The sequence below is a fragment of the Equus asinus genome, chromosome 14, assembly GCF_041296235.1.
Source record: "Equus asinus isolate D_3611 breed Donkey chromosome 14, EquAss-T2T_v2, whole genome shotgun sequence".
NCBI lineage: Eukaryota > Metazoa > Chordata > Mammalia > Perissodactyla > Equidae > Equus > Equus asinus.
In genome coordinates, this window is record NC_091803.1 from 36,962,238 (window position 1) to 36,983,497 (window position 21,260).

Below are 21,260 nucleotides of genomic sequence, written 5' to 3' on the forward strand. Positions count from 1 at the left end.
AACAGATGTGGTTCCTGTCCTCATGCAGCTAACAGCCAAGTCAGGGAACCAGACATTAATCACATATTTACAGAAACACGTGGGAAATTGCGACCGGGGTAAATTCTGCAGAAGTTCACTATCCGTGAGAGTTTACAGCAGGGTCCACTGATAGTCTGGGAAATCAGGAAAGAATTCCCTGAGAAGAGACAGCTGGGCTGAGGTCATCGGAAAAGATGCTTAGCTGCTCGAATAATCAAGGTAAAACTATAACTAGAGTTTGGGGGTTTTTTCCTATGAGAATGGCAGAGAAAAATTAAAAATGGATAACAAGCTGTGATGGCAAAGATGTGGTGAAAAGGGCACCCTCGTGCCTACTGGTGGAGAGCATAGATCTGTGCAGTCTTTCTGGAGCAGCTGGCAAAACCTCAGCACAGATCCCGCTTCATTTCCTCACTACGTTCACTGGGGACGTTGTTGAGGATGCTGTTTTCCGTGTCATGCACGGTCCTGGCTGGGAGAGCTTCTTGGTCTCGGCGTTAACAACAGTTGTTCTGGAAAACTGTTAGGTCTCGCCTTGTGGGTGTTGTCAGTCCTGTGGCCAAGTCCCTTTTCGCCTTGCCTGCTGGGAAGCCCCAAGCCCATAAGTGTCCACCTCTGCCAAGTAGACAAGGGACAGGGCACCTCGGTGAGCACTTTTGGACCATGGCTAAGCTGGACCAGGACATCCTGGCCGTGCCACATGAGACCAAGTCTTCCCTCTCCCCGTCGTTTGTCTTTCCAGAATCCATGTCCAGAGGCTGGGGCCTCCTTCCCCTCCAAGGCCACGTTCTGGTGGGTTTCTGGGTAAGTAAAGTAGCAGAGAAGGGGCCAAGGGGGTGCCCCCACCTGCTTGCATTTGCTGCCCTTATTTGTCACCACAGCTCTTCCCCCATGAGTTTCCCCCAAGAGCCTGCCGAGGTCAGCCAGGCTGTCTCGGGCCCCGCCTCAGAGCTGCCCTCTCAGATTCCATGTGTCCACCACCTACATCCCCTTCCCATCCACCCACTGGAGTGAGGTCTGGGTCTCAATCCTGGCTCTGTCTCAGCCGGCCGTATCACAAACATTCAGGGTCTCGGTTTTCTCCTCTGTGAAATGGGGACAACTCTACCTTCGTTCACCATAAAGTGCTTAGTGCTTGTACACAGCAGGCGCTCAATAAAATCACATCTATTACTCGGCTTCAGTCACCCACCAACATTTAATAGGCACCTACTATGTGCTAAGCACTGCGGGTGAGGAGGTAAAAGATCACATCTTTACTCCCCGGGGGGCTCCCAGGCTGGTGGAGAAGACGGATGTCCCTCCAGGGCCAGCACACCAGGCACAGAGAACGTGCCCACCTACCAGGCCCCCTCCTGATGACCACACTGCCGTCAGACCTCGGGAGCACCTGGATTTGAATCCGAGCCCCACCACTTCCTGGCTGTGTGACCTTGGGCAAGCTCCTTACCCTCTCTGTGCCTCAGTCTCCGCATCTGTAAAATGAGGATGATAATAGCATCCGCTTCATGAGGTTGTGAGGATTAAATGAGATAAGGCTTGTGAGGCACTTAGCACAGGGCCTCGCCCCTAATGAGTGTTGTAGAAAGTGGTTGTTACATAAATGAAGACCAGGATGCTCTGGGGGGTGGAGAGAGCGTAGACATTTCCTAAACAGCTCCAGGAGGACCCAGCTCTCTGTTTCCCAAACGTGGGCGTTTGTGGACCACTCTTCAAGCTTCTTGCCTTGTTGGGGTATCCTTGTACGCTATTTATCGAAAGTCTTTTTCTTTAAATCAACTCACTTTCACTACTTTAATAGACTTTTTTTAAAAGGAAACTCTCTGGGGGCCGGCCCGGTGGCTCAGCGGTTAAGCGCACACGTTCCGCTTTGGCGGCCCGGGGTTCGCCGGTTCAGATACCGGGTGCGGGCATGGCCCCGCTTGGCAAGCCATGCTGTGGTAGGCGTCCCACATAGAAAGTAGAGGAAGATGGGCACGGATGTTAGCTCAGGGCCAGTCTTCCTCACAAAAAGAGGAGGATTGGCAGCAGATGTTAGCTCAGGGCTAATCTTCCTCAAAAAAAAAAAAGGAAATTTTCTATCGCTGCCCAAATCAGGAAGATCTATAGAGTCATGGGCCATGTCCACCTCCCAAAGTCATTTCAGTGAGAACCAAGCGCCGTTAATAATTTCTAGATGAGAACTGATGCTCTGCGTTAGGGAGGGACCTTGAAAGTCTCAGAGAGAAGCTCAAGACCAGCTCCACACAAGACCTCCTCCTCGGTGTCGTCAGGGGGATTCCAGAGACCCGAAAAGATGGGAACGCTCCCGCTATGGAAATCTATAGGAATTAATTTCTTGTGTATGTGCCGACTACCGTCATCGCACAGGCCAGTCCCACATATGGAAACAACACTCTCATTTTAAGGTGAGAAAATTGAGGTCCATTGGTGGGAAGCGACTTGCCCAAGGTCACAGAGCTGATAAGTGGCTTCCTTTGACAAATTTTCTTGTGCCCTGTGCCAGCAGGTAGAGATACAGAGGAGGAGAATAAAGGTCTTTGCCCCTGTGTTGCTTACTGTTCAACGGAGGAGAAAGACAATCAATAAATAATCACACCAAAAAAGTAAATAATCTTAATTGCAAAGCATTATAAAGAAAAAGTTCAGGAAAGTATGGGAGCTTATAATGGGGAAATCTACCTGGATTGGGGGAGTCGTCAAAGTGGGCTTCTAAGGAAATCACGTGTAAGCCCAGAAGTGAACAATGAGTAAGAAGTGGCAGGAAAAGAGTTTTCAGCAAGGCAACATGCATGTGCAAAGGTCCTGAGGCCAGGTGGCTGGAGCTGTGAATGAAGAGGAAAGTGGGGACATTTAAAGCTGAGGGAGGAGTTCAGGTTTCCTGCACAGTGAGTGTTTTCAACTCTGGACTGTTGACTCCTAGGGAGGTTTATCTCCCCTGCCACGCAGAGTTAGGTCACTTCATCTCTCTGAGCCTCAGTTTTCTTCCTCATCGGTAAAATGGGTCAATAGTAATCTACAGGCTCACGTGAGAATTAAATGAGATGATCTTTTGCAAACTGAGACATGCCCCAAATGTCAGGTGCAGTTAGATCAGTTGCTTTCATTTTCCCAAGGGGCCCGCAGAGGCACAGAGAGGTAAAGGGACTTGCCCCGGGTCACACAGCCACCAAGCCAGCGCCCCGCAGGGGTGGACAGCAGGAGGAGCTGGCCTGATGATGCTCTTTGACAGGCTGGTCTGGAGGGGCTTCAAGAAGCCGCTGGGACTAAGAGACCTCTGGACGCTTGGGAGAGAAAACTCCTCGGGACAACTTGTTTCCCAGCTCGAGAGAGAATGGACAAGGACCCGCAGCGCGGCCCGGCGGTGAGTGTGCGGAGCGCGAGAGCTCAGCCGGCTGCTCCTCAGCAGAGCGCACCGTTCGGCCCCAAATACAGGCCTAGAGCCTCCCCTGGGCTCCCCGCCACTGTCCCCCGCCTGCCAGCTGATCTCAGAGCATTAACCGGTCAGGCTCAAGGTGCATCCCCTCCCAGAGTGCTTTGCGGGTCCCAGAAGGACAAAGAGGGAGCCCCTGGAGGCCCCCAGAAGGAAGCTGGATGGTGGAATGGCTGGCAGGAGACAGCCTGGTGGTGGAGGGCTGGGTGCCATCCTCAACACGCAGGCAACTGCTCACTTACTTCTTTACCTGAGCTGTTCGTTTCCTGGGCCTCAGCTTCCTTCTCTCTCCAATGGGGAGGCTGTCAGCCCCTAGCTCCTAGCTTGTGGGGGATGGAAAAATTCATTTATAGGAAAGAACTTAGGGAATTCCTCGAAAATGGTAAAAGCTCAAGCGATATCAGTTATCCAGGGGATTTCAAGCTCTTTCTAGTCCTGTCCACTCTCCCTCACTCTTGCCCTCTGGGGCATCTCTGGAAAGAGAAAGAAATGGAGAGAGACAGAGAGTCTGCTGGCCCCTGTAGCTAAAAAAGTCAATCTAGCCTCAGGTATGGCTGGATCCAGGAACCTGAAGGATGTCCAAATTCTTTCCCTGCATGTCTCAGCCCAGCTGATGGCTGTGTATTGGCCTGTCACATACTATACCAGTTCAGCCCCTCCAGCCGAATGAGCAAGCCTCTCTCTCCTAGCATCCATATAGAAAATCCTAAGGAAGGCCTCTGATTGGCTGGCTTGAGTCATGTGCCTCTCAGGGGCCCATCCCGTGGCCAGGGGCCAGGCCCCATGATTCAGAGCCACACGGGGCGCAGAGGGGCTGCTCCCCAAAAGAATAGGGTGTATTTTCCAAAGGGAGTGAGTAACGGGAATGAATCAAGACAGCCACTCTCTCTCGCCCTAGGTGTACCTTGCCATACGGCCCCTCCACTCTTAGGTGACGTTTGAGGGGCAGAGTTCATTCAAAAGGGCCTGGCGGTCTTGTCCACTCTCTCCCAGCCCTGGCCTCCCCTGCCAGCATGAGAATGATTGTCACCCAGTATGGGAGCAAGTGGATAGAAATATTCTCCGGAACAGTTTGAGACCCCGTAGACAACAGACAGGAGGAAGTGAGAAATACATGTTACGCCGAGATCCGGGCTCAGTCATTTTCTGAGCTGACTGATTACACACAGAGAGAGCTTTGGCATCATTTCTGAAATATTTTGCAATTTGGAAAGGGGAGGGAAGGGAGAGGACATCATCCCAAGAGGTTACAGGCCAAGCACCTCCTGACCGAGTCAGAGTCACAAGATATGTTTGGCCCACTTGGTGTTTTGTTGTTCTTGTGGTTTGGGGCTTTTTTGTTTTGTTTTTTTAATAAGTTGCCAACATTGAAAATCTTAGAGAGCTCACATAAAAATCTGGCACTCTGGTCTCTCTCAAAGCAGAGTGGCAGTGCCAGGTCGCATCCCCGCCCGGCAACAGGAGAGGGGGTCTGGGTCGTGGCTGCCCTGAGGCACCGGCCATGTGTTCTTCAGCTTGCCCCAGTCTCCACCACTCCCTTTTGCACCCCCCCCAACTTAGCCCTGGCCACTCACTCAGACCCCTCCTCACCCTGTGGTCATTTGCGAATCCTGCACTAAATGGCCTTCCGTCCAGAGACCAAAGACAAGACACGGGTCTCGAGACCTTCCTTGATGGAAATTGAGACCCGCTGGGGAGGGGGACATTTGCTATGGAGCCTGACGGTTGAGCACCGTGACTCAGAGGGCTGGGCGAGCAGCTGGAACAGAACTGGGCAAACCTTCCAGCTGGAAAGAGCCCTCCCAGTGGCCTCTGCCCACCCCATTTTACAGACGGAAACACTGAGGCTCCGAGGGGAGGGGACAGACCAGGCATTGGAACCTCGGTCTCCTGGCTCCCAGGCCAAGTTCTGTCCACAAACCAAGCTGCTAGCTTCCACCCTTCCTTCTTTCCTTCCTTCCTCAAATCTTTATAACATCATGCACCAGGCGCTCCTCTTAGGCCCTTTGCACACGGCACACAATCCGCATTTATTGAGCGCCTGCTGCCCTTAGGAGCTGAACCAGGTGCTGGGGAAAATACAAGCAAAAGGTCTACATGCCCGGAGTTCTAACGAGACAGAGAAGTGAGGGAGAGAGTTGAGGAGGGTGAGCCCAGCTGTGAATTAGACCATGGGATCTGATGCGGACGGGGCTTGGGGATGGCCTCTGCAAGGAGGTGACATCCTTTTGGCATTTGGACCCCAAATACCAAAATGTCTGTGAGCGCCGGGCCGTGCCCAGCTCCGTGTGGGAGGCCAATCCACAACCTTCCAGAGACGCCAAACCAAACAACACACCTGCGGGCCAGGGGTGAAGGGCAAGGCCGTGACCTTGTCAGCGAGGGTCGGGCCACACGCACTCACCAAGGCTCCTTCTTTTTTTAATTTTTGGTGGGGGGTGGGGCTCACAGAGAGGCACCGTGTGAACCGTGAATTGAAATCTGGGCTCGAATCTCTGCTCTGTCCTCACTGTGTGGCCTTGGGCAGCTGTCCCCACCTCTCAGAGCCTCAGTCGACTCCCAGGTAACATGGGGAGCCCATGATACCCACCGGGCAGTGAGGTCAGGAGGAGTCGATGCGCTCGTACACGTCATGGGCTGGTCCCAGTGCCCGGCCCGGGTCCCAGCTCTGTAAATGGGGCGTTGAAATTGCTGATAACCCCATAGGTGGTCAGAGCTGGAAGGGACTTGGAGAGTGGGACCGGGCCCATCCTTTCATACACAAGGACACAGAGGCACAGAGAGGGCAACAGTCTGCCAGAGGCCACACAGCAACTGAGTTGTCAGCAGCTGCATCACTGCCAGTGTCTCCCTGTGGCTGAGGACCAACCTGCCCCCTGCCTCTCCCCCACCTCCTCTCCCTCCCTCACCCTGGCTCTCCCTGCAGCCCCTGGTTATGACCAAGGCCAGTGATCTTTGATCTTCAGCATCAAGGCTGCCTGAGCTTCTGCCTGTGGTTTCATCCAGACCGGAAGTGCCAGGCCCACAGACATCAGCTGTGATTCTAAACGAGTTCTAAACCGGTTCAGAACCACCTAAGGGCTGGCCAGTTGTGGAAACCGAGGAAGGGGGAGCGTCAGAACAGATCAAAAAGGGCCTGGGCTCCACAGGCTGAGAGTTGGGATCAGACGGCAGTTCTCTGACTTCTCAGCTCTGTGCCTTTGGACACGGCCACCTCGGAGCCTGAGTGTCCTCGTCTGTGAAATGGGAATAGCCCTGGGCTTGCCGGGCTCTTAGCGCTAAGGGGGACCTGGTACACAGAAGGTGCTCAATGCGTGTGTGTTCCCATTGCCTCCGTGAGGCCTTAGGGCCCCACCCCATCCCTCCCCTGGCTGGCTGTCTCATAATAAGGGGGTCTTCTGGAGGACAGGGAAGAAGAGGTGAGGGAGCGAGGCCGGCTGCATGCCCACCCACCCCGCTTGCTGGGAAAATACCCCTGGAACGCCTGGTCCTGCTGCCGGCGGCTCCGAGGCCACCTCCGCGGATGCTGAAAAGGATGTGCGAGTCCATTCAGCTGCCATAACAAAATGGCACAGCCGGGGGCGGCTTATGAACAACGGAAATGTGTTGCTCACAGCGCTGGAGGCTGGCAGTCCAAGATCAAGACGCCAGCAGATTCGGTGTCTGGGGAGGGCCGGCTCCCTGGCTCCTAGGCGGCCATCTTCTCACTGTGTCCCCACGTGGTGGAAGGCGGAGGGAGCTCTCTGGGGTCCCTTTCATAAGGACACTAATCCCACTCCTGAGGGCCCCATCCTCATGATCTAGTCACCTCCCAAAGGCCCCGCCCTAATATCATCATGTTGGGGGTTGGTTTCAAGGTGAATTCGGGGGAAGGGGGGACACGAACATTTAGTCTATTGCAAGGGCCCAGAGCCGGCTTCTCCTCTCCCCCAAGGCACACCAAGGCAGTAGCGTCTCAAAGGAGAGGAGGCCGTGGCCTGGAGGACCCCGAGACGGAGCCCTTCCTGCAGCGAGAAGGGAGCCAGAGGGGCCCCCTGCTGAGGGCCATCTGGCGGGTGTTCCGCCCCACCTTCCTCCTGGGGACCCTCAGCCTGATCATCAGTGACGTCTTCAGGTTCGCTGTCCCCAAGCTCCTCAGGTGAGTTCAGGCCTTGAGTGCCTTGCTAAGTGAGGCCGGTGGGCCCTTCATGGCGCCCTTCCAGGGCCAGGGGGACTTCAGCCCTCTTTCTGCCTCTGCCTAGGTCTCTGCCGCTCCGGGCCCTGGGGGATGGGTGAAAGAGACACTGAGGAGGGACAAATACCAATGAGAAAGCAGCCGACCTCAGGGAGGGAAAATGAGTGAACTCTAACGTGGCCGTATCAGTTAGCGTTTGCTGTGTAACAAAACATCCCGAAAGCAGAGGGCTTAACGTCATGTATTTGCTTATGAGAATGTGGGTCAGCAATTCGGGCCAGGCTCAGCTGGGTGGTCCTTCTCTTCTTGGCCGGATTCACTCGTGCGTCTGCAGTCAGCTGCAGAGATGGCTGGAGCCTGGCCGGTCTGAGACGGTCTCAGCTGGGACAGCTTGTCTCCGCTCCACGTGGTCTCTTATCCTCCAAAAGGCGAGCTCTGGCTTGTTCACGTGGCCGCGTGACAGGGGTCGGAGACAAACAGCACCAGCTGCGTTTTCTCTTGAGGCCCCGGGCTCGGAGCTGGCACGGTGTCACTTCCACCGTGTTCTGTTGGCCGAAGCTGGTTCCACCGCCAGCCCGGATCCAAGGGGCGGTGTATTCGTTTGCGAGGGTCGCTGAAACAAAGTAGTGCAGACTCGGGGCGGCTTAACTGACAGAAAGGTGCTTTCTCACGGTTCTGGAGGCTGCAAGTCCCAGATCAAGGTGGCTTTCTTCCGAGCCCTCTCTCGGCTCTTTGTGTCCCCACACGGGCTTTCCTCTGTGCCCGTGCACCCCTGGTGCCTTCTCGGGTGCCCAAATTTCCTCTTGCAGGACACCAATCCGACAGCACTAGGGTCCCACCTTCACGGCGCCATTTTAACCTTATCACCTCTTCAAAGGCCCCCTCTCCAAACACAGTGGCACTCTGAGGCACTGGGGTTAGGACCTTGACATTTGAATTTTGTGGGGATGCCCTTCAGCCTGGCACCGGGGAGGATAAAAACTCCACATCTTGGCTGGAGGAGCCGCAAGTCACATCGAAAGTGAGCGAGGACAGCGGGGGAAATCGTCACAGCCATTTTTTGCAAAAAAAAAACAAAAACAAAAGCTACCACAATGTCCGACCCTCCAGCCCCGGCCAGGCGTGGACAAGGGAAGACCCTGGGTACCTTCTCTCATCAGCTGTCCCTTCTCCCTCTGTCTCCCGCAAGCCTTTTTCTGGAATTTATCGGCGACCCCCACACCCCCGCCTGGGAGGGCTTTCTCCTTGCGGCACTGATGTTCCTCTCCGCCTGCCTGCAAACGCTGTTCGAGCAGCAGTGCGTGTACAGGCTCAAGATACTGCAGATGAGGCTGCGAACGGCCCTCACTGGCCTGGTGTACAGAAAGGTGAGCCCCGGGGGGTAAGCGTGGGGCTTTCCCCTCGTTCCATCCTGCCCTGATTTACATACAAATGTTGCAGCCAGGAAGGAAAACCTCACTAACCTGTTAGTATCATCTGTGCCTGAAAACACTCTCATTCATTACTTCGCTATAGCATGGGCACTACACTCTCACCTCCTTGGTTATTTCCATAAAGCCCTGTGTGATCTGACCCTGGGATCTTCCCAACCTCATCATATCATATACCTTCTCTCTTCCTCACCGCCCTCCAGCCACAGACATGCCAGGCGCCCTCAAACACACCAGGCACCCTCCCACCTCAGGGCCTTTGCACTTGCTGTTCCCACTGCCCGGACATCCTTTCCACTCCTCTTCATGTAGTTACCTTCCACTCATGCCCCGTGAGTATAAAGGTGAACCTGCAGGCTGTGTGGAAATCAGATAAAGGTGGACTGTCAGCTGTGTTACCAGGCAACACGGCTCCCAGGAAAAATGACCCCTGACCTGCTGGTAAATTGCATCTGGGCGGCTAGTGAACCGTGAACACCTGGAGGGAAGTCATAGCTTTGGCTTCCCTCTGTGCAGGGACTCTTGTCCCCTCAGGGGACCCCGGAGGCGACTCCATGAGACTGCTGCTGTAAGAGAGGTTGGCTCCTGTGGGGTCTGGAGTATCTGAGCCAGGGCCCTCCAGCCCCGAGGGGGACAAAGGGAACAGCTCATGCGTGTGGCCACACGGACAGCCCTGGCACTGCCCTGCCTGCTGTCCCCAGAGGAGGCCGCTGGAGCTGGGTGTGGCCTGTCCAGTCTCGCGAGTCCAAATCTTGAGTCGAGGCTGACGGGAAGATGGCCTGAGGCCTCTGCTCTTCCCACTCCCTCCTTAGGGACGCCTCCTTCCTCTGATGAGGTCAGACCCCCCCGTTCCACCCTCTGGGCTGCTTCTGTATTAACCGTGTCTTTTTATTGTCCGCATCTGGTGCGTTGACAACTGGGGTCTTGCTGACACTGGAGGGACCGCCGGTTCCTAGAGATAGCAGATGACGCACCTAGAGCACAGCCTTCCTACGCCAACCCACCAATCCGGAGCTCACACCCCCAAGCGCCCCCTTTATGGCTCTCACACTCCAGGCCGCTGTCCCGGGCCCTGATCACCCCAGGGCGGGTGCCAGACCACCCGGCACAGCCCCAGAGCCTGCTGAAATGATTGACACTGGCCGATCCTGAACCTGCCGGACCCTTCCTTCCTGTGAAAAACCACAGCACAGGCTCTTGCCCACGGTCCCCCCTCCCCCACCTCTGATGGACCCTGGTGCTTCTCCACGTGGCCCCCTGTGGCATGGAGGGCCCCTCCTCTTAGATCTGTGAGTTTAAGAGCTATCTTGTCAATGACAGTCGTCTCCTGATCTGTTGGCCTTGACATACTCCTTCCCTGTCCACGTAGTAGATGCAGGGTTGCAAGCAGAACTTTGCACTCTGCAGGCTGGAAGGGGTCCACTGTGACCCCAGAGTCAGGGCAGATTTGGGTCTGCCAGAGAACCAGGTGGGTGTCTGAGAGGCACATTAATGCCCACAGGGGTCAATCTAACACCCCGTCTGGCCCGAGTCGTGCCTTAGTCATACTGGATTCCAATCCTGGCCTAGCCACTTGCAAGCCTTCTTTTTTTTTTTTTAAGATTGGCCCTGAGCTAACATTTGTTGCCAATCTTCCTTTTCTTCTTCTTCTTCTTCTTCTCCCAAAAGCCCTCCAGTACATAGTTGCATATTTTTAGTCGTGGGTCCTGCTAGTTGTGGCATGTGGGATGCCACCTCAGCATGGCCTGATGAGCAGTGCCACGTCCGTGCCCAGGATCCGAACCAGCGAAACCCTGGGCCGCCGAAGCGGAATGCAAGAACGTAACGACTCGGCCACGGGGCCGGCCCCACTTCCAAGCCCTCTGACTTTGGGCATGTTGGTCAATTTCTCTGTGCCTCAGTTTCCTGAGCTGTAAAATGGGGTTGGTAATGGTGCATTTCGTTGATTCTAGTCTCACTTTTCTTTCTTGCTTTTTCACCGCTTCTGAAATCAAGATGTGTCTTGCAGGTCTTACTTAATCGGCGTTGATTTTTTTCCTTAGCGATACAAAAATAGAGAGCGTTTTCTCCACGGCGTTTTGGGTTGAATGAACTACGGCAGTGCCTGCTCCAGGCCAGAGAGCCATGAGCCTGTGGGTTTAGCCCAGAGGCTGGGACACGGTTAGCACTCAGCCGAAGACCACCATTCTTGTCAGGAATCCAAGGTTTTTATGTTTTGCGTTGTTAATGATTATTGCTCCCATGCTGTAGGATTTCAGAGTATTTACGGATCTGTCATCTCGGTGGATTCTCACAACGGCCCTGGGAGGCTGGCTCAGGAGATTCGACGAGCCCACTTTACAGATGCGTGAACTGAGGCTCCGATGATAAAGAGACCTGGACGTACCAGCAAGGGCAGCCCAGCTCAGAGCCAGGCCTGCTGGGTTGCTGTGCTCTTGCTCAGCCCACACCATGAACCTCCGTGCCTGCCCCACGCCCCATCCTTCCTTCCAACTCGGGTCTCGTTCCTCCCGCCCCGCCCAGGTCCTGGCTCTGTCCAGCGGCTCCAGAAAGGCCAGCGCGGTGGGGGACGTGGTGAACCTGGTGTCCGTGGACGTGCAGCGGCTGACGGAGAGCGTCATCTACCTGAACGGGCTGTGGCTGCCGCTTGTCTGGATCGTTGTCTGCTTTGTCTACCTGTGGCAGGTGAGCTGGGGCAGAGGGAGACGGATTTGAGCTGTCTTCTCTCCCTCCGCCCCCTCTGTCTTTCCTGAATCCAGTCTTCATCTTCGCACTGAGTGCTGATACGACGGGCAAAGTCTTGGTCAAGGATGGCCCTCGCTTGACCTGGGGCAAGATGCTCACCCTCGCTGGGCCTCACTATCCTCATCTATAAAATGATGATAATGATGATGATGACACTGACACTTCTTGGCTGTGATATCAGGGTACCACGTAGGTACCCTGATGAAGCATGTTTTGAAGTTACCAGCAACTCTGGGGCAGCAGTAACGTCAACAAAAAAGACAGAAAGAGAACACTGGAGGGGCAAGAATTTGCTACCTAGTTTTTCAAAAGGCATAAAGTGGCCATGTGGCCAAAAAAAAAAAGAAAAATCAGACCTTTTCCTGACTTCCTCACATCTACTTTGTGATGTAGGATTTTCTTTTTTTAATTAAAAGCACAGACTTGGCAGTGGGACGGACTGGGTTCAGACGTTGCTTTTACCACCACTTGCAAGTTGTAAAACCTGGCACAAGTAGCTTAGCCTCCCGGTGGCTCATTTCCCCATCTGTAAGGTGAGGATGGTAATGAACAGTGGTGCCCCTGCCGGCCTTGAGGTGTGAAATGTGCTGATACTTGTAAAGCACTTAGATGGGTGTGGCACACAGTGGGACTTTGTAAGTATTTGCTGTGTGGTTAATTACATACCCAGGCGGGACAGTTCATCTGAAGATCTTATTCCATCTCTGCTCCCGGCGTCAGTGCCAGGCTCCATAACTTTTCCGTAAAGGACCAGATCGTAACTGTTGTAGATATTGGGGACCACACGATCTCTTTCAGAACTATTCAGCTGTGCTCTTCTGGTGCAAAAGCGGCCGCAGACAACACTGATCCCATCGGCATGGTGGTGTTGCAAGAAAACTATTTATGGACACTGAATTTTACGTAACTTTCCCACGTCCTGAAATAGTCTTCTCCTTTTGATTGTCTTCAACCATTTAAAAATGCAAAAAGCCATTAGTAATTTTGGTACAGCTTGCGGGCTGTGCAAGAAAAGGAGGAGGGATCCGGCCACGTGCCACGGTTCGCAGGCCCCTGGGGGGGAGTGTCCACGGCTTATGGATTCTGAGCCAGTGTGGCAGCCTCTAAAACGCCACCTGGTGCGTGTTATCATCGTTGTTGCCCCTCTCCTGCCTCCATGCAGCCTGTAGGACACGGGGCCAGGACCCTTTCTTGTATTCTAGGGCCTGGCATGCCTTAGGTACTCAGAAAGGTCAGTAAGGCGCTTCAGACAGGTCCTGACCTGCGGTCCAGAAACGTAGCTGTTATTGCTAGGGAGAGAGGGAGGGCTCGTCGGAAAATTCAGGGCATCGCGCCCGCAGTCTCAGGACTAGAGCGAATCTGCAGACGACACACCCATCAAGTTCCCCGCCTCTTGGCAGACAGTCCCTAACCTCAGAGGGTCACCCTGAGCTCCTGGTTAAGGAGAGGGGGCCTCGGGGTTGCTACAGTCAGCATTTGTAGAATTTTCGCTAAAGGATACCAGTTTTGCAGAGAGTTTAACCTTCGATTCACATTTCTTTGAGTATTTTCCCCACTCTGGCTGGGACGGGCTGGCGTTTGCCTTCTGGGCACTTCTCCATCCAGCCACTGGGAGACGCCCTTGCTGCATAAATGAAACTGGCTCGCTGGGTTATCAAGGAGATAAGAAAACTGTTCTTAGGGGCTGAGGGGGGAAACTGAGGCCCACAGCCTGGGGGGAGGGGTGGGGCTGGTCTCGAGAATGGGCCCAAATAACCTCAGGAGGAGTCTCCAAAAGTCACAGGCACTTAAAAATCCTTTATTCCATCCCACACCTGCAGATTTTCCAGACAAACCACAGCCGAGAGGGAACACAGTGTCCGAAAGTCACACAGCTGGGGCGTGGATGGGCTGCCAGACAAAACACAGGATTCCAGTTAAATATGAATTTCAGATAAATGGAGTATTGCATGGGACATACTTACCCTAAAAACTTATCTGAAAGCCAGATTTACCTGGGCTGGTGTCCTAGAGGTTTCTTTGCTAAATCTGGCAGCCCGTGGGGGTGAAATGAGGACCGGGGTGGTCGTCGATTGTATGACACGGGCACTCACGATAGGCTGTGGGACAGCTCTGTTTCCGTTTAACAGAGGAGGAAACTGCCGCTTAGGGAGGGTGAGTAACTGCCTGAGGCCACACTAGGGGGTGTCAGAGCTGGGATTTGAACCCAGATCCTGAGTCCAGACGTCCGGCTCCACCATTCCGGCCAGGCACACCTCCCTTGCCCGGCCATCTAGAAGCACAACCTGTGTTGAATATTCCCCCCACCCCCCGCCCACATCCTGTGAGCTGCATCCTTCCCCTCCCGGATGCAGAAGGACTCGGTCCTCAGCAGGTGTCTCCTTCTGTGGACCCCTGTGAGTCCCGGTCTCTGTGACCCGGTGGCTGCCTTCCTCAGACTCTCTGACACCCCCCCCCTTAGGACCCAAGTCTGATCCCCTCTCCCCAAGACTGACCAGATCCCTCGGGGTCTCCAGCTGGGCTCCCAGAGGCATCTTGTGACATCTGTCCCTTCTGTGTCCAGCTTCTAGGACCCTCTGCCCTCACTGCCATTGCTGTCTTCCTGAGCCTCCTCCCTCTGAACTTCTTCATCAGCAAGAAGAGGAACCACCATCAGGTTTGACATTTGGGAGAAGGGACAGGCCAGGCGGGAGGTCGGGAAGGCCGCCTGCAGGTGCTGGGACCGGGCGCCGGTACAGGGAGGCGAGGAGGGGAGAGATGGGGCAGGCAGAGTTGGGGGGGAGAGATGGGGAGGGGAGAGGCGGGGAGGGGAGAGATGGGGAGGGCAGAGGCAGGCAGGGGAGAGATAGGGAGGGGAGAGGTGGGAAGGGGAGAGATGGGGGCAGAGGTAGGAAGAGGAGAGGTGGGGAGGGGAGAGATGGGGAGGGGAGGGATGAGGAGGGGAGAGGCGGGGAGGGCAGAGGCGGGGAGGTGAGGGATGAGGAGGGGAGAGGCGGGGAGGGCAGAGGCGGGGAGGGGAGGGATGAGGAGGGGAGAGGCGGGGAGGGCAGAGGCGGGGAGGTGAGGGATGAGGAGGGGAGAGGCAGGGAGGGCAGAGGCAGGCAGGGGAGAGATAGGGAGGGGAGAGGCGGGGAGGGGAGAGATGGGGAGGGCAGAGGCGGGGAGGGGAGAGGTGAGGAGGGCAGAGGTGGGAAGGGGAGAGATGGGGAGGGCAGATGCGGGGAGCGGAGGGATGAGGAGGGGAGAGGCGGGGAGGGCAGAGGCGGGGAGGGCAGAGGCAGGCAGGGGAGAGATAGGGAGGGGAGAGGTGGGAAGGGGAGAGATGGGGGCAGAGGTAGGAAGAGGAGAGGTGGGGAGGGGAGAGATTGGGAGGGCAGAGATAGGAGGGGAGAGGCGGGGCGGGCAGAGGTGGGAGGAGAGAAGTGTAGCCGGCCTGGTTTTGCCCAGGCCCAGCAGTGGTGGGAGCCTTTCCCATCACTCAGACCTGTGCCCCCCACGTCCCCCATCTCGGTGGATGGCAGCTCCATCTCTCCAGCGTTCAGGCCACAAACCAACCATGGGTCAGCACGGTCGCCTCTCATTCTCACACCCCATCTGTCGGCAAATTTGGTTGACATCACCTTTGAAACGCATCCAGAATGTCGCCCTGAGCCCCCCGAGCCCCACTGTCTCTCACCTGGACCACTTCAGCGACCCCTTCACTGAGTCCTGCTTCTGCCCTCGCCCTGGCCCCGTCCCTGCACACAGCAGCCAGTGGGCACCTATGAAACCACATAGGTCATGTCCCTCTCTGCTCAGAACCGCCGTGGCTCGCGTGTCGCTCTGAGTCAGAGCCAAGCCCCCATCCCCTGCTCACTCGAGGCCTTTGCCCTGGCCGTTCCCTTTGCCCGGAACGCCCTGCCCCAGACTCCCGTCTCCCTCCCTGCCCTCCCTGAGCCTGGCAGCCCCCTCACCAGCCGCCCTGGGCACAGCAAGCACGCCTTCCCTCCACCTCCCGTAGCGTGTCCTCTGCCTGCGCACTTTCGTTCCAGAGTGCTGTCACTTGTCACCTGTCGTAGGGTGCACCTGGCTCTTCGTTTGTTCTCTCTCATTAGACGGAAAGGTTCCCAGAGCAAAGGATGCTGTGAACCAAGGAGTAAAGGAGGGAGCGAGGGAGGGAGGGAGGTGGCTCTCGTGGAGCCTGTCTCTCCAGCCTCCTCTCTGGCCTCTAAGACATTCTCCATCCGGTGGCCCCTTGAGTGATGCCCCTCGTGGTGACACACAGTGGCCCCCACACTCCTCTGCTGACGTTCAGCGTGATCCAGCGCCCCTCCCCCTCTTAGCCCCATCACACACCCTCCTCCGAGTCACGCTGCCCCTCCGTCTTCCCCGCCCACCTCCATCCACCATTCAGCGCAGGCCCAGCACCTCCTCAGCATTTAAGATGTAGCTCAGGTGTCCCCTCCACCTCCAGGAAGCCTTCCTGACGGCCCCATGCCCAGGCTGGTTCAGGGACTCTCGTCTTCCCTTGCTTTCGGGGGCTTCCCTCCGTTATGTCGCGTCTCCCCCACCCGCGATGAGGGCGGAAACAGGAGGACTGGAGGAAGGAGCCTCCTGCAGTGGTCCAGGCACGAGATGACGGTGGCTCGGGCCAGGACTGTGGGGACAGAGATGCCGAGAGGCGCACAGCTTGGCACCTGGTTTGGGGACAGAATCATCAGGATTTGCTGGTGGCGGGGTGTGGCGGTTGCACGGAAGGAGATTTCCAGACTCATCCCCACCCTGTCCTCTCCTCTCCCCTCTGTCCCAGGCAGAGCAGATGAGGCGGAAGGACTCCCGGGCACGGCTCACTAGCTGCATCCTCAGGCATGTGAGGACAGTCAAGTCTCATGGCTGGGAGGGCGCCTTCCTGGAGAGAGTCCTGCGCATCCGGGGCCAGGAGCTGGGCGCCTTGAGGACCTCCAGCCTCCTCTTCTCCGTGTCTCTGGTGTCCTTCCAAGTGTCCACGTTTCTGGTGATGTCACTCTGGTCTCCCTGCAGAGCATGGACTGCGGGAGGGAGTCCTGGGCGGGAATGAGGCAGGCGGAGCCCCCCACATCCTGGAGACCGGGATCTTAGCAGACCACCCTGGGCATCGAAACGTCCCTCCCCGGATCCTGCTCTCTCTCAGGGGTCCTTGCTTTCTGCTGAGTTAGCTCATCCGTCAAACCGCTCCCCCGAAGTGGCTGAGAAGGTCTGTCGTCCTTCTGAAAGCTCCGAGCGGCTGGAACTTCTGCTTCTGTGGGCGTGGGGAGGAGGTGACGGGTCAGGAAGCTGCCGACGTAGACCCCCAGGTCCACCTGACCCCGGTTGGCAAATGGCTACGGGACCCCCACCCCATGCAGTGTCTGTCCCACTCTTCTCGGATCTGTTTCATAAATTGCTGCTGGAATCGCCTTGGTAAAGTGCAGCTTCGACTTCGGTCACGTGGCTGCAAACAAACCTACAATGACCCCCACCGCTCTCAGACTAAAATCCAAACTCTTGGGGTCAGCCCAGGGGCGCAGCGGTTAAGTGCGCACATTCCCCTTCTCGGCGGCCCGGGGTTCGCTGGTTCAGATCCCGGGTGTGGACATGGCACCGCTTGGCACGCCATGCTGTGGCAGGCATCCCACATATAAAGTAGAGGAAGATGGGCATGGATGTTAGCTCAGGTCCAATCTTCCTCAGCAAAAAAAAAAAAAAAAATCCAAACTTCATAAGACATTCAGGGCTGGCAACAACTGGGCCTTATTAAACCACTGTTTCCAGAAGGATTTAGAACTCCAGAGGCCGTCTGCTGCCACCACCTCCATTAACACTCAGAACCACAAGTACCGTCACTTAGAAACATGAGGGCTCCCCAGATAGGGTCACTGGGTCACCATCACACCGAGTGACTATCACACGGAGTGACCGTGACACCAAGTGACACCTAGAACCAGAACATCACCGACACCTAGAACTGAACCACCCCCTAGTGACATCTAGAAGCACAGATGCCACCAATACCCAGAACCCTCACGTGCTACTGAGACCCATGACGTCAGCGTCATCTCCCACGGGATCCTACAACCCCAAGTCCCACCCGTGTCTAGAACCACAAAAAATGCTACCAAGATGGAAAAGTGTGGCATGCCAGAACCAACAGTTTCTGATACCTAGAACGAGGGCCACAGACACAACTCCCTTCGTCAACACACTTGTGTTTTTTAAGAGAGCCTTCCATAGCTTTGTGCCCTAGGGACGAGGACTAGGGGTTAGCAGAATGTGGGGTGAGATCTGGATGGAGGGGAACCCATTCCAACATGGCGGCCTTGGCCACATGGGCCCCTGTGCCTGGACCTCCCCGGCCACGCTCACAGCTCATTGTCACCGCCCACGTGTCTCACCCAGGTCGCGCTGGTTGTGTTTGCTGTCCACACTCTGGTGGCCGAGGAGAATGCCATGGACGCCGAGAAAGCTTTTGTGACCCTCACAGTGCTCACCATCCTCAACAAGGCCCAGGCTTTCCTGCCCTTTTCCATCCACTGCATGGTCCAGGTGAGGCAGCGGCGAGGGGCAGTCATCTTGGAGGAGCCTTGCAGGAGTGGGGCAGGCAGTGCCCGGACTCTCTCCACCCACCACCAGCAGAGGAGGCGGGTGGGGCAGAGGAGGCAGCTAGAAAACGCCAGCAAACATCCTCGAATACACAGCCTCACTGCTCCAGCAATGCCACGTGCCAGAAGTCATTCGGTTCCCTGTTTATTCAAAGCAATTTTATTGTGTTTCTCTTCCTTTACTGTCTCTGTTCATACTGTGCCTCCTCAGTGGGATGAAACTGAGAGCACTGTTCCTAGCTGCACCATCCCTGTTTATATGGTCGCCTCTTTCGTTACCAAAGATGGGTTTGGGGTTGGGAGTGGAGCTGGCGCCCTCAGGTGGACAAAGTTTGGAATCATTCCTGATAGTGGCCTGATGGGTCCAGTTATGCTAATTAGGAGCGAGGAGGTGGGAGGTCACCACCACCATCATCCTCACCACGATCCTCACCACCATCATTACCACCACGATCATCACCAACACAATCATCCCATTATCCTCACCACCACCATCATTACCACCACCATCATCACCATCATCATCGCCACCACCATCACCACTACCATCACTACCACCATCATCCTCACCACCATCATCACAATCATTATCATCACCACCATCATCACCACCATCATCCTCACCACCATCATCACTACCACCACCATCATCACAACAACCACCACCACCACCATCATCCTCACCACCATCATCAATACCACCATCATTATCACCACCACTATCACCACCACCATCATCATCACCACCACCACCATCACTACCACCATCACCCTCACCATCATCCTCACCACCACCATCATCTTTACCACCACCATTATTGCCACCACCATCATCACCACCATCACTACCACCATCATCCTCACCAGGATCATCACCAGCACCATCATCTTTACCACCACCGTCATCACCACCATCATCCTCACCACCATCATCTTTACCACCACCATTATCACCACCATCATCATCACCATCATCACCACCACCATCATCATCACCACCTCCACGTGCGTCCTTTTCTGGGACCTAGACAGCTTTGTGCTAATGTCTTGTAAATGAGCAGGGCTTGCTAGACAGGAAGCTTTCCCCAGCATCTTGAGACAGCTGACACGCAAAGTCTCAGTTCTTTTTTTGCTCTTCGGGCACGAGTGACCTGGGCTTTGGTTTCCCCAGGCGAAGGTGTCTTTTGACCGTCTGGCGGCCTTCCTCTGCCTGGATGAAGTTGACGCTGAGGCCGTGGACTCAAGTCCCTCCAGATGCTGTGAGTGCAGAGTTCGGCAGGACGGGGTGTGTCAGGGAGGGATCTGGGGATCAGCGGGGCTCCCCCAGCCCACCACTGGAAAGCCAGGATCCCAGCTGGGGGGCTGCCAGCAACCAGACGGCACGTGCAGAGCATGCCCTCGCTGTATAACTTGGAAACCGGCACCGCGATGCTGCCTTCTGCCCATCCTGGAACAACTGCTCATTGAGCGCCTACTGTTTCTGCCCGCCCTGCAGCAACTACTCCCTGAGCACCTACTGTGTGCCACTCTGGGTGTCCAGCAGTGAACACTTTAACAGACCAGGTCGTTGTCCTCCTGCAGAAAGTCCAGCTAGAGATGAGCGTGGCAAAGTAAAATCGGAGTGATTACGGGCACCATCGTATGATGAGACCCGTCAAGTACGGATTCTCTGGGCTTCCCCGCTCTGCCCATCTATTTCTAACCATACACCTACGGGGCTGGTGACATCAACTGAACCGTTACGGAGGAAACACCGGCATGGCGGTTAAAAGCATAGCCTGTGATGTTGGGCTGCATGGGTCCAAATTCTGGCCCCACCACCGACCCCAAGCTTGGTGACCTTGGCAAGCTATTAATCTCCCTGAGCCTCAGTGTGCCCATCTGGAGAATGGGCGTGATGACCTTTCCAGCACCTCTGCACAGGATTGTTGTGAAATGAGTAGGTTCAAGTACCGAACGGAGAGCAGGGCCCAGCACAGTCAGCGTTCAAGGAGGTTTAGTTATTATTATAACTATTATTAGAAAAAAACCCACAGAAGTCAGCACAGAGGCTTTTAAATAACCCAGAATTGGTGTCTCTGAGGCTACTCAAGGCTCTGTCCTGTTTTCAGCTGGGCACAGCTTGGTTCGACTGAATCTGTGTGATCCGGGCGTTCCATACCGGGCGCTAGGTTCAAATCCCCGGGCTGCCGCTCCCGGCTGGGTGGCCCTAGGCGGTTACTCCTCCCATCCAGGTCTCTGATCGACTCCCCACTGCCACTGCCAGGTGAGGCTGTGCGGGATTGTCCTGAGGGCCACCAGGAGACAGCGAGTCCCCAGCTCTCAGGAGCGGCTCAATTAATAGCATAGGGTCCGTGATGTCATGTGGGGGAGTTTCCTGCTGCCTCTGGGGGTCTGTCAGAGGAGGAGGCGGGCCGACAGCTTCTGGAGTAACTGGCTTTTGTGCCCTGTAGCGTCCGGAGAGACCTGCATCCGCGTGCACGATGGCACCTTTGCGTGGTCCCAGGAAGGCCCGCCCTGCCTGCACAGGTACAGAACGGCCTTCCCGTTGATGGGGGGAGATGCCAGAAACTCCTGCAGTGTGGGTTCCCAGCCTGGGGCTGGAGGGTGGGTTAGCCTGGGCTGGTTTCCACTGGGGACACCCCAGGACTGGCCTTGGGACGGCAGGAGCTGCTGTGGGTGGAGGAACAGGGTGTCTGAGCCTCCCCATCAGGGAGGGGACACCCCCTGCTCCCAAGCTGATGCCAGGGCAGGCCTGGCCAAGAAGAGCCCCGAAGCCCAGCCCTGCCAGCTGCACCCCCTCCTATCCCTCTTGTCTCACTCCCCAAGTCACTGTCATCTCCAGCCCCCCACTCTTTGGC

The 21,260-nt window shown here is 55.8% G+C and overlaps 1 protein-coding gene across 2 annotated transcripts in view; it reads left to right on the plus strand.

Moving 5' to 3' along the window:
• ABCC6 (ATP binding cassette subfamily C member 6) overlaps positions 1-21,260 on the plus strand; it is a 54,644-nt gene that overhangs the window by 6,905 nt on the left and 26,479 nt on the right. For both annotated transcript variants that reach the window (XM_014837610.3, XM_070484869.1), the window contains exons 6-15: positions 764-825; positions 3,254-3,385; positions 7,389-7,592; positions 8,818-8,995; positions 11,582-11,743; positions 14,367-14,459; positions 16,593-16,796; positions 18,197-18,343; positions 19,571-19,658; positions 20,853-20,928. In XM_014837610.3, the coding sequence (XP_014693096.3) occupies positions 764-825; positions 3,254-3,385; positions 7,389-7,592; positions 8,818-8,995; positions 11,582-11,743; positions 14,367-14,459; positions 16,593-16,796; positions 18,197-18,343; positions 19,571-19,658; positions 20,853-20,928 (1,346 nt within the window). The remainder of the gene's footprint in view (positions 1-763; positions 826-3,253; positions 3,386-7,388; positions 7,593-8,817; positions 8,996-11,581; positions 11,744-14,366; positions 14,460-16,592; positions 16,797-18,196; positions 18,344-19,570; positions 19,659-20,852; positions 20,929-21,260) is intronic.